At 43.2% G+C, this 12,851-nt stretch overlaps 2 protein-coding genes across 2 annotated transcripts in view; one reads left to right on the top strand and one right to left on the bottom strand.

Annotated features, from left to right (window-relative positions):
- The window catches only part of htr7c (5-hydroxytryptamine (serotonin) receptor 7c), a 33,857-nt gene extending 22,784 nt beyond the window's left edge, over nt 1-11,073 (bottom strand). The window contains exon 1 of the mRNA XM_063489988.1: nt 10,256-11,073. Within this exon, the coding sequence (XP_063346058.1) occupies nt 10,256-10,713 (458 nt within the window). The 5' untranslated portion in view covers nt 10,714-11,073. The remainder of the gene's footprint in view (nt 1-10,255) is intronic.
- Nucleotides 11,074-11,100: 27 nt separating this feature from the next.
- The window catches only part of piwil2 (piwi-like RNA-mediated gene silencing 2), a 31,986-nt gene continuing 30,235 nt past the window's right edge, over nt 11,101-12,851 (top strand). The window contains exon 1 of the mRNA XM_063489987.1: nt 11,101-11,205. Within this exon, the coding sequence (XP_063346057.1) occupies nt 11,161-11,205 (45 nt within the window). The 5' untranslated portion in view covers nt 11,101-11,160. The remainder of the gene's footprint in view (nt 11,206-12,851) is intronic.

The following is a 12,851-nucleotide window of genomic DNA, read 5'->3' as shown; positions in this document are numbered from 1 at the left end:
TTCCTTTTAACTTTCATGTTAACAACTTCAGAGTATCAGTTATTTGACAGAGTTGTAATTACACTCAGCCCACACATTTTGTTCACACCAGCGAGAAGAGTCAGCGTGCAGACTGCAGGACAGGGGTAAGAAGATTCTGCACCATGTGTGTCTCTGTGGTCATTCCTCAATCAAAGTGTGTTTGATTTTTTTTTCTGGAACCACTTTTACTGGCCCTGACCAAGTCCATCTTACATTTCAGTAATATCCACTGGCTGTGGAACATGTCTGTGTTTTATTTATCCCATTTTATTTGTGTAATCTAAACCGTGACACATACCACAGCCTTTATAGCCTGAGCTAAACTCCAGTACCGATCTCTTTGAAATACTTAAAATTACATAAAGATTTGATTAAAAATAAGCACAAATTATGCATTAAATACATACTTTGAAATGCAGAACTAAAATAAGAAATAAGCTATGCAGATCATTCAGAAGCTTTCTGTGATCCCTTTTGCATGCTAAGTTATTTTTAAGGGGATTAAAAAAAACAAAAAAAAAAAGAACTTGCTGTATCAACTAAATCTGCATGATGTGTTCAAACCATCATATAGGTCACAACTATATTGTGACCTTTATAATGGTATATAGGTCTCCTTCGCTCATTTACCAGGTAGACTATATTAGAAAAGTATTTTGATACACAATGCTTCGTGGACTGACATCCAATTTTTGGTAACTACAAGATAAGCTACTGCTTTCAGACGCTACGTATGCTATTTTTCCCACAAAGGTTTACCCAAAATACACAGTTTTCTCAAGTGAGTTATCAACAAACAGATAAAACATCCAGGATGCTAACGCTTGTTTCTGTTACTCGGCATCATGAACATGGAGTTCAAAATGATATTGATAACCAGGTTTGGTTTTCCAAAAAACTTGCACAGAACATAAACAAGAGTTTGGCTTTAGATTGTGACACATGTGAAGACTTATCGAAGTGTCTGAAATGTAACATTCCAACTTCCCCTTTAGTGTGTTTGTTGGGCAGCTTAGATAATGTCACTTCAGAAAAGAATATAGCCCATATGGTTTTCACTGCCCTATGCATAGCCAAGAAAACAGTCCTCATGAACTGGAAAAATAAAAATAATCTTAATTCTAACCAATATAGAAATGATCTATTAGATTACATTAGTCTTGATACAGCCTCTGCCACCACATCAGATCAATTGCTCTGGGCTCCTTTGATCAGCTCCATCACCTAGTGGGGGTGGGGGGTCATAGTTTGGTCCCACCTTCGCTGTTGTGATTGGTGTGGGGGTAGGGACAGGCTTGGGGCGTCGGGGGATTCCCCAGGAGCATCTTCCTTGGGGGGCACAACCCGGGGTTGCGGTCATGGCCTATTAGGGGCTCTGTTGGCTCTTAGGTGACGGTTTCCTCATGGCTGCGTGCAGCGGGGCTAGGGGAGGGTCTGTGCTGACGGACGTGGGTTACTGACCTGGTAGCCTGGCTGCCCCTGGGTGGGTCCGGGACGGGCATGGGGTTCTGGGGGTGCTCCGTCTCTGGGCTGGGGCCCTGGCCGGGCCTCAGGGGCTTGGGTCCTGGTTGGTGTGTTGCCAGGGTTGTGGACGGGTGGGTGTATGGGGGCCCAGCCCTGGCGCAGGGTGCCGCCAGTGCATCGAGCCACCTGGGGGGCTCTTCAACTGGTGGGGGAGGCTGTTACATCTTGCAGGAGCTTTCCTCTCTTCAGGAACTCACTCTGCAGGAGGGGGAGATATAGGAGAGGTGGAGGAAAATCTCAGCCTGGGCGTCTATTGTCTTGTGTAGTCTGGAAGATGAGTGGATGACGGGGTGGGTGCAGTTTTCTCTGTGGTGGGGTCGGGTGGGCGGTCCCGGGCTCTGTGGGGCCAGGCGGCTGTGCTGAACTGGGCCCCGGTCCGGATGGGCCTGGGCCCCCTTTCCCTGGCGGGTTGCAGAGTATGGGGGTGCCTACTGGGGTCAGCGGGGGAGCTGGCCCCAGGGAGGGGTCACTGCCCCTCCCTTCCTTCCCTCCCCATCTCCAGCTGCCTCCCTCTTCCCGCTCCACCACAATCACCCACACATGCAGGGCCTTGGGGTAAAGGTGTGTCACCAGGGTGCAGGGGAGGCATCCCCCCCTCTGTTCCCTTCTGGCTGCCTGTGCCTCAATTTTATCCCACAACTTAGACATTCACATTACTCACACTCTCATAACACATACATATAGGATCTTGGGGGTGGGCACGCTACACGGAATCCAAAAGACCATCAGGGTGTACACCTCACCCCTGGCGTCGTTGCCCACCTCTCAATTTTAAATACATGTAGACATTGAGGGCTATCAGGAGGGGTTATGCGCTTACCTGCTGCTCTCTGGCAGGTAGCTCCATGCCCTCCAGGGTTTTAAATGCATTAAAAATTTGGAGTCTTCCTACACCCCCGTTCTCTGCAGCCTGTTGGAGCGGGGGGGCTAGGAGGAGGAGTTGGGGTGTGGAATGTGGGGCCTCCCTGCTGCTGCCGAGTCGGGGCAGTCTGCTTCTCTCCACCCCAGGGAAAAGGGTAACACCACCTGCTAAATGTATTATGCAAAAATCAAAGAATATACAAAAACTGTAAAATGTCAGATGATAGTGATGGGGTCAGGCTGGTATAATCTGTGTCACTTTCTTTTAGTGGCATTCTCTGTTAATAAGCTTGTTTGCTTGCAGGTTGATCTGATTGATCAGGGTAAAGCGCAGAGCGCACGCTACCGTGCAGATTGTAAAGACCCAGATTTTGAGGTTAGGTTTGCCTCAACCTCAACCACCACTCATGTTTCACATCTTTTCATATGTGTGGCTTGTGCAGTTTTCAACAGTATATACAGTAAAATTAGACACTGTCACTGCAATAGTCTCCCTTATATTCTCGTATTGGACCACTGTTTTGAGTTTTAATTTCTTCATTTATGAATTCATATCAATCCTGAAACAATGCTGAAATCAGTCCTTATTGCTTTTAAGTGCATTTAATGACAAATCTCAATCAACAAACTGAAATCTCTTCATTAATGTAACTTCCAAATGTTATGAATGCACATGACACACTGTGACTGACCTGTACTGGACCTGACTTAGCTATAATTCAATTCAATTCAATTCAGTTTTATTTATGCAGCTCCAAATCACAACAACAGTCGCCACAGGGGCTTTATATTGTTAGGTGGACCCTACAATAATACATACAGAGAAAACTCAACAATCATATGACCCCGCTATGAGCAAGCAGTTTGGCGACAGTGGGGAGGGAAAACTCTCTTTAACAGGAAGAAATCTACGGCAGAACCAGGCTCAGGAAGGGGCGGCCATGAGAGAAGGAAGACAGGCTAAAAGACATGCTGTGGAAAGCATATAACTAACAAGAAGGATAATGATAATGTTTGCCTGCATCATGTGCTGAAAAATAAAGCCTTCAAACAGCAATACAACAATGTGATCATTTTTATAATTTCACTCTCTTCTCTTTGATTTTTTTTTTGTTCTCAGTTATTTTAAACCCCTACAGGTCCATTCCCACACACACCTCACCCTGTCACATGATCAATGTGCAATTTGTCTTTCACTTTGCGTGCCCCTCTAATAAAACTCAAACAGACCGTCAAACAGGATGGTTATGGTGCGTTGTGTAAGCAGGATTTATCAATGATTAACTTGATCTAAAAAAAAAAAAGAAAGAAAGAAAAAACCCTGCTCCCAGTATTTTTATTTAATGCTGCTCTGAAATGTTTTTCACTGACAGCAGTTTGCTTTAGAAGAAGAAGTGTTTGTTTACAGGGCAGGAACAGTGATGCATTTTAAAAGTAAATACTGTTTCCTCTTAAACACAAGAGTGGTTTATCTTCTCGGAGTAAAAGAAAAGCTGTAGAGGTTTGTAACAGGAAGTGGGTCTCGTGTGGTCTCTAAAACCTCTCAAATTTAGCACTTTCTCTAACCTGGTTGGGTCCACAGGAATTAAAAATTCACTGTGACATCCTGTTTAATCCCAAAACACACTTTCTTTACTGATTAAGCACATCTTTATGGGCATGATCTGATTGCACAGGCCTCGTCTGAGATGTCTGTTCCTTCAGATTTTGGAGAGGTGGCCAACAAGCGGGGAGCGGACAGTGCCCGGGAAAGTGGCTTATTACCACAGGAAACATCACAGAGGTCAAGTCATCTGTGTGTGGTGCTGCAGGTGGACATTTCCCAGCTGCTCTAAGAAAAGGAAGTCTCTCCTGGGACAAAAGTGCACGCCTCCTTCACAAAAAATATTATCAGTTGCGGAGAACCGGTTGACATACTTCCCCCCATCCATCGCACTCCCTGCAGGAGCTTACAGGTGTGATCACACCTATGTTGCACTAAGACTGAACCTTGATGGAAAAGTTTACTTCGCTGCATTCCTGTGATATTTTTTTTCTTGACCTACATCCCCCTCCGTCTTAGACAAGTTCACTGACAGTTAAGCCATTTGATTTGCAAATTTAACAAGCCCCACTCCTCCGTTCCTTCAGAGTCGTCTTTTCTTAGACTTCTGGGGAACTATACAGAAAAAAGGACTTTCCTCGCTTCCCACTGTTGTGAATAAATCATTCATCTTTGACTTTTGAATTATTGAGCGTACAACATATTACTCTCAGTGAAGGTAAAAACTGAATGTAGCCTAAAGTGATACTAACTTTTTAGGGAAGTGGGCATGAAGGCTGCTACTGAAAGTGCATGCTGGAACGCTGTATGAAGGAGCAGGCCTACATTAGTTCGGGCAGGAGGCCTTGGGTATGTAACTTCACTTTTCTTCACTTCACAACACATCAAGAGACTGACTCTTCTGCTGTGACTGGGTCATGCTTTGGTGTGTTAGCTTCGATTTGCACTACTGAATCTCCATTTAAAGAGGCTGGAGGTGATGAACGGGCTTTTACAGTCAAACTCTAAGTCTCCATTTGCACAAACAGTACAAACTAACTGAAGCTTTTTATATTACTGGGTATTTTGGGAGTAGAGCAGCAGGTTGTTTGTTTAGAATATACATATTTAGAACAGAAATATTAACAACGGACGGTGCTTTTTTTAAATGAAAGTCAAATCTTTCTAGAAAGATTAATAATAATTTCTTAATTAAATTATAGTAATTCAGTGCAGTCAATGGAATAATGAGGGTTTTGATATATTTCCATATATTGATAGAGCAATATACATACAATTATTGTTACTTTAGCACCAAATATCAATATGTTTTATTACACTGTTGTATATAGGTGCTCCTAAAGGATTGTGCCACATACCTGACTCACCAGAGTCTCTAAAACATGACTCCTCGTGGTGGCACTAATCAAATACACTCACCAGTTCATGTATTAGTTACACCTTGATAGTACTGGGTTGGACAGCTTTCGGTTTCAGAACTGCCTTTATTATTTGTGCCACAGCCTGAACAAGACACTGGAAACATTCCTCTGAGATTTTGGTCCATAGTGACATGACATTGTCACACAGTTGCTGCAGATTTGTCAGATTCACATACATGATGGGAATCTCCCGTTCCACCACATCCCAAAGGTGCTCTGTTGGATTGATATCTGGTGACTGTTGAGGACATTTGAGTACAGCAAACTCACTGCTGTGTTCAAGAAACTGCTCTGAAATGATTTGAGCTTTGTGACATGGTGTTATCCTGCTGGGTATGTGTTAACCAGCATGTGCCCATCAGAAGATGAGTACACTGTGGTCATGAAAAAGGTAACTCAAAATGTGCCAAGAAAATATCCCCACACTGTTGCAGCACCACCAGCCTGAACTGTTGATACAAGGCAGGATGGATCCATGCTTTCATGTTGTTTATGATTACATTTTTCCAATCTTCTGCTGTTGTATTTTGCTGAGTCTCTGTGAATTATAGCCTCAGTTTCCTGTTCTTAACTCAGAGGAGTGGCGCCCGGTGTGGTCTTCTGCTGCTGTAGCCCATCAGCTTCACAGTTTGATGTGCTGTGCATTCAGAGATGCTCTTCTGCATATCTTAGTTGTAACTATTAGTTATTTGAGTTACTATTACCTTCCTATCAGCTCAAAGCAGTCTGGCCTCTCCTTTGATATCTGGCATCGTAGAAGGTGTTTTTGCCTTGAGAACTGATGCTCACTGGATGTTTGATTTTCTTTCTCAGATTCTCTGTAAGATGTGAAAAATCCCAACAGATCAGCAGTTTCTGGCCGTGTGGCCCCAACAGCCATGCCACATTTAAAATGACTTAAATCATCATTTTTCCCCATTCTGATGCTCAATTTGATCGTCAAATTGGTATGTACATGTGGTCAACTTGCCCAAATCTACATGCCTAAATGAACTGAGTTGCTGCCATGTGATTGGCTGATTAAATATTTGTACTAGCGAGCAGTTGAACTGATGTACCTAATGAAATGTAAATGAGTTTTATCTAAACATAAGTCACTTGTGGTGAAGCAGAGACTCAAAGGAGAAAAATAGCAAAGAAAAAACAAAGAAGATCAGAGCTAATTATTTGAAGTGACACATCATGGATGTAGTTTTATTGTGCTCGTTTCCAGCTCTCTATTTTTGTTCTTGGACTCTGTTAATGTAGCTTTGCATGAGCCACAACTCAAAATAACCCTTATTTGTCTCTTACTGGCCCTCTGCCTTGAAACTGCAATTCTGATTGCCAGATTGTCTGCTGCTAAAACTTTTCTAGTAGTTTGATTTTTTTTTTTTTTTTTATTTAACTTGCTGGATTAGATGAGAAAACACACACACACAAAGTTCCTATCTGGTCATTTTATTAACACCATGATGTTGTTGTGCTAATGTGAGAAGACTGAAACCCTTTGAAGTCACAGTGAGAACGTTTTCTCTCATATTGTTCGCTGAAACAGGAAATGCTTCCTGCTCAAGTGTCATGTCTGTCAAGTCATTTTTAGAAGGCACAATTTGCAGTGGTGAGAGACTGAGACCTTAGAGTTAGACCGAGGCTTAATTTGCTGGCTGGTAATTTAGTTAATTACATATTTCTTTATGAATGTGCACCAGTAAATTGCCTTACTGACTAAAAATACAATAGCATGGGCCTTTGATCGGGCTAAGAATTATTAAAGGGACACACTTTTGTTTTTATATGTGACATTAAGTTTGCTTCAAGGACTGTCTGATTCTTCTTTCAGCACAGCTTCATTCCTGTGCCACAGTTCTAACAGGATGAATGATAAGACCTTATGGAGATACTGTATTCCACCAGGATGACAGCGATCACACTTAAACACCACCACTGAACTCTGTCAAATCCAGGATCATAAATGAATCAACCACTTACACTAGAGACAGTCCTTCTATGTTGGCATATACATCGCACGCTCTCCCCTTTAAATCTAAATGAGCTCTGAGAGAAAATCAATAGTCCTCTCTGTTGTGGAACACCTAGGCTTCAGGGAGCATATAATCGCTGCAGACACATCTGGTCAATTTGCAGCACTGCTCTTGAGCTTCTCTTTTTTTTAGAAAGCATGTCCTTGGGACTCTGAGACGTCTGCGAGAGACCCTTAATTACAGCTAATCATGCGTCTAATTGGTAATTCTCATCCTAATGAGTGATCTCTACACTTCCTGTTGTGAATCATATGCCCAACACACACTGCATTGTTTAATTAAACTGACTCTGTTTTCATGGAGATCGACACAAACACTTCAGGGGAACTGCCTGTAGAGCTGGTGTTAGGGATGAAAACAAACCTAAACTGATACAACGTCAGCTGAAATTCTCTTTCAGCCGTTTGTTAGGGGAAGGTCAGACAGATGCAGAAAGCAGTCTTGGTGGCTCTGTGACTTGGTTTTGATTTCACGGCTACAGATTCAATTAGACACTGTGTTTTTACAGACACGCTTGCTCAAAGGTGGCTCCATCTGTCCTTTTTGAGTGTATAGTATGAGCATGCCACATTTATAATCACAGCAAGTGGCTAAGATCAGCAAAGCCTTTTAGCCACAGTCTCTCTGATCCTTTTCAGACTGGCTCCGACGAGTTCAGTTTGTGTCATGTACAAGTTTGAGTTCACACAGAAAATTTCTTAATCATACTTTTAGTCATTAAATGATTTGTAAAAGGCAGTTATGATTTCTAATACCATTCTTTTTTGTCCTTCAAATTTTGCTTTTTTCAAAGGATTTCCATTCCATTTGCAGAAACCACAGTCCAGCAGACATTTGGCATTCTGTTTTCATTGAGGTAATCTAGAGACATTAACCCCATGCTTCCTGATGTACCTCCTACTTGCTGAATTGGTTTCCTGAGCAGTTCATATGCACCAAACAGTCAGGCTGTTCACAGGACGGCTCAATAGGGTTAGGCTAACTGCCTCTACTCTAAAGAGTTCTTCATATTTAGAGCTGTGCTTTGCATGAGCGTACTGTTGTACTGTTGGGAGAGATCGGCTCTTATCGAGTCATGTTCGTAGAATATGGCAAAGTAATGGAGGAAACATGTGCCACCAAGGCATCCCATTTTTTTCCAGCGGACATGACAAATGACATCAAGCACCTACAGCAAACCTTTCACTGGTTCTGCATCTCACAGATGTTCTTCTTCCTGGTCTAAAAACTGAAACCTCCATTCACCACCTGTCCCATATCTGTGTTCTTTGACATGTTTGAAATATTTCCTCTTTGTGGCACTTTTTTTTGTTTTCCTATTTTCACTGCTCTGCAGTCAAACTTAGCATCCAAGAGAGGCCTCTGAGAGCTGAGAATCTATGAGGCATCTGTTTCTTAAACCAGAGATATGCTTTACTTCTCTTGTTGCTCAGCTGTGCAGGTTGGCAGTTCTGTCAGGGGAGTACTTTACACCGCTGGATGCAATCTTGCGTCAAATTTTTAGGTTTTTGGCAAGGGCCTACATTTTTTTAGAACTTCCGTTTTAAAAAGAAACTGGAATGCCTTGATCCATTCAATAGTTCTTTTCTTTTTTCAAAAATAAGAACTATTTAAAGTGGCTTCAAACGTTTGAGCAATATTACATGTTATTGGTTCCACGTGGTTCCATAGGGGGCCTGCTCAAGCCCTAAATGGGATTTGAGTGGCCAAACATAACCCTCAGCCTCTGTCCAAACTCATCAACCAACCCAAAACACATTCATACTTCTGTCAGCTTTACTACAGCTGACTGGTGCAATCACAGTATCACAGTGTGATATCTGTGAGCCAGTTCCTCCCATAATATCATTAGCTTATCAAGCGTACTTAAGCCCCACGTGCTTCACTCATTCACACACAGGAAACATGCATAATTCTGAGCATAATACCCTGAGGTAATAACATCTGATTGGAAAGTCAAGGGAAATAATCAGTTAATCAATACAACCATGAGCCTCTTCCTTCATTATGGTTACAGAGGCAGATCGGTTACATCAATCACCTGATGTTTATCACAGTGTGGATTGTATTGAGAGCAGTGGAAAATTCTCATTTCTCTTTACTAGCAGAGTTAGCTCAGGTTTTGTGAGCAGTCACTCCAATACCTGAGATGCGCAGTGGGATTTTGGTGTGTGGGGATGAGAGCTCGGGTCTTACATTCCCCATTTTTAAAGTGGAATGTAAAGGAATTAACTGGGAATTCAGTTTCATGAATAGGGACAAATAGAAAATGGGCAAAAAAATGAATTTGAAAGATCATATTTGTGTGTTTTGTGTGACAAAAAAACAGTTCAGATTTCTAATATGAAATTTGCACTGTGTACTGCTGCATGCACTTAAAGGGAATTTTCCCCGCTGCTTTGTTCTTGTTGTTAAGACTAACAGTGAGAAGGGGCAACCTACATGAACTGGAGCAGACATGCAGGATATTGGTAAGTCATCTATAAAGGAAATAGCCGCTGTAAGGTCAATGGGCGCTGATCCTCAAAGCATACAGGAAATGCTGCTGCCGTGGTCCGGTCAAGCAAATTAATAAGACCTGCTGTACATCTTTCACAGTCTATGAACTCATCTTCTGCTCCAGTGGCTTCAACTGCACAAATAACTACGCAAATGCGTGTGAATGTCTCACAGAACAACACCGTTATTTCATTCGCTCCGCTTGTGGATCATTACTTCATTTGCTGCTTGATCTGTTCCTGGCTTCAGTTAACGCGCTGCGCGCTGCGTGCGTAATTTTTGTACCTGTGCATAACGAAAGTCATCAAAGCAGTAACGAAAGCAGCTCTGATACGGTGCTTTGAAAACTTTTGGAAACTTACCTATCCACGCTGATCACACACAGGGTCATGATGGAGGCAGTGCAGCACATTACATCCATGCCGATGAAGATGTTGCAGAACACCTCCCCAAAAAGCCACTTGCCCCCGGTGAGATCTGTCACGATCACGAACGGCATGACTACTATGGCCACTGACAGGTCAGCCACCGCCAAAGACACCAGCAGATAGTTTGAAGGCTGTCTCAGTTTCTTCACCACGCACACCGCGATCACCACCAGCGTGTTTCCCATCACTGTGACCGCCGTGATGATCGCCAGCATCACCCCGATAACGATCTTCTCCGGGCGAGTGAAATCCAGCAGCTGCTCCCCGCACGACTCGTTCCACATGGCTGTGGGGCTGATGGTGACGAGAAGAAGCTGCAGAGAGCCATTGATAACTTCGGAATTGTCCTCCTTCTTGTTAAAAGTGGGCTCAATCCCCGAAATATTGAACATCACGACAATGTTATCCGGATAGGGGTGCAAGGGTGGCCTCGCCAGAGCACTCCAGTTACGCGCATATTTGGATGTGTGTAACCTGCTGTCGGTTCCTATCCAGCGGTTTTACATCGAGTGTGTTGCAGCTGCACCACATCGGAGCTGCCAGCACCTCAACAGGGTTCTTAACTGGCTTCTGTTTATCAATGATTCGTCTCAAGAAGTGCTATGCGGACACGTGGTACATCCCTATAGGGAAATATAACTTCTCCAAAATGATCAATCAGGAAGGGAGCAGAAAAAAGTTGCAGAATCTAAATATAGCTACTCCATAAATGCCTGCTGCTCAGTGCATCACCTCGACAAATATGGACTTGCCTCTTTGGGGAGTTGCGATGCGCAAACCGCACCTATCAATGTGACGCGTGTGCTAGGACGCAGAGACAGCCTAAGAACTTGACGCATATGGACATAAGCCTACAGAAGTGGTTTCGCGGTGGGTTGAGAGAGGTTAGAGCATGAAAAACCTTTATTAGTGATGTGCATGTTGGTGCATCTAGCCACAGGGCTCCCCCTCAAAAAGACACGATGTACAAATGTTATGAACAGAATTTGTTTGAGTTCGTGTTTGGAAAACAATGCAACTTTACTTTCTTCTAAACAATATTGCTTTCAGAAAGAGCTGACTTGAAACCCAGCTGCTTATTTTAAAGCTCTTAACGGTCCAGTCTTTCATGGAGGGAGAAAAAAACTGCAGTAAATTTTGCATGACAGACATCCCCACATGTCTCTTAAATCTGAAAAAGAAACAGGAAATGAACTTAAGGGCATTCTTCTAGTGCCTCCGACATGCAAAAAAAAAACATGTTTTCTAATAGTAGGACACATTAGACACTCAAAATGCAAAACCACTTAACAAAAGGTACATTTTCTCCCAGTGTGCTTTTGTGCTGATGCTTTTCTTGGTTGCCATGGCTCCGAGAAAAGCATCCACACTAAAGACAAATCAAAAGAGAAAATCCAGCAATGCTGATGACGCTGGGAGACACTGGGGGGATGTGGGAAAGCTTCCCAGGACTTTTGGCCGCTTGCATCACCGTCCAGGCAGCAGGAGCAGCTGTGGTGTGTTTGTCCCCTCTGGCTGTGCAGGGGCCTGTGCTGTCATAGCTGTCCCCTCCCCACAACCACTTTTATGCCTAGTGCAGACCACCACAGCCTTGGCCTTTTACTCACCATTACCTGAGTGACAGGTCAGGAATGATTGTCACACCAGATTATTGCCAGTGACCACTGGCAGTTTCTGCTAGACCTCTTGCTGTCAGGGAAATTTGACCCATTTGTGCTTAGGACATTAGTGCAGATGTCAGGGTTTCCAGCTTATGCAAGGCATGCTGTCAATGTGTCACTGTTTGTCTGAACCCCTCTCAAGGTCCTGCACTGAGAGGAGTTGTTATTTATTTTTTATTTTTTATTTTTTTTGTCACTTTGTAGTTGCTCAGTTCACTATCCAACAAGAAACATTTACTGCCATTTCCAAAAGAGGTTTTGGTCTGGTGCTTTTCTTCAATAAAGGATCCATGCATCAGTCTATTTGCATGGATAAATCTGCATGACTTCCAACAACTGAACGTATATTGAGGTCCAGAGTAAACCTGGTGCAACAGGATACAACATTAAAACAGCTCAAAGTGCAAAAGCAAATGTATAATTTGCACCAGTTATGGAAGGTGACTTTGAAATGCAAAACTTGTTTTGATCTCTCATCCTGACAACAATCCCCCCGTGGCCTGTTTGGATGTCAGATAAAGACTAAGACTCTGTCCGATAAACAAACCCCCACGTGAGCTCGTGGGACTTTTGCTGGATCCCTTCTAGCTGTGCTGTAAGAACTTTAATGAAACCAAAACATTAAGAAAGCATGCTCCTTTCACGGCAAAAATCTCGGCGGCCCATCAGGTTTTTACACTTTAACCTGTGATTTCACCGGCTCGCCAGTTATTTTTAAAATCATGCTGCCAAAAGTAACCCCGCCGATCTCGTCCAAGCGCACTGCACTTGGCATTCACTTGTGCCTCTGAAATGCACAAGCATAATGCTATCAGCCAGTCAGCTCAACATCTGTTCTTCAGATGTAGATTATGGCTGAAGGCAGACAG

The sequence above is a fragment of the Pelmatolapia mariae genome, linkage group LG12, assembly GCF_036321145.2.
Source record: "Pelmatolapia mariae isolate MD_Pm_ZW linkage group LG12, Pm_UMD_F_2, whole genome shotgun sequence".
In the NCBI taxonomy this organism is placed as follows: Eukaryota; Metazoa; Chordata; class Actinopteri; order Cichliformes; family Cichlidae; genus Pelmatolapia; species Pelmatolapia mariae.
The sequence above is the reverse complement of the archived record's forward strand: the minus strand, read 5'-3'. Positions and strand labels throughout refer to the sequence as shown.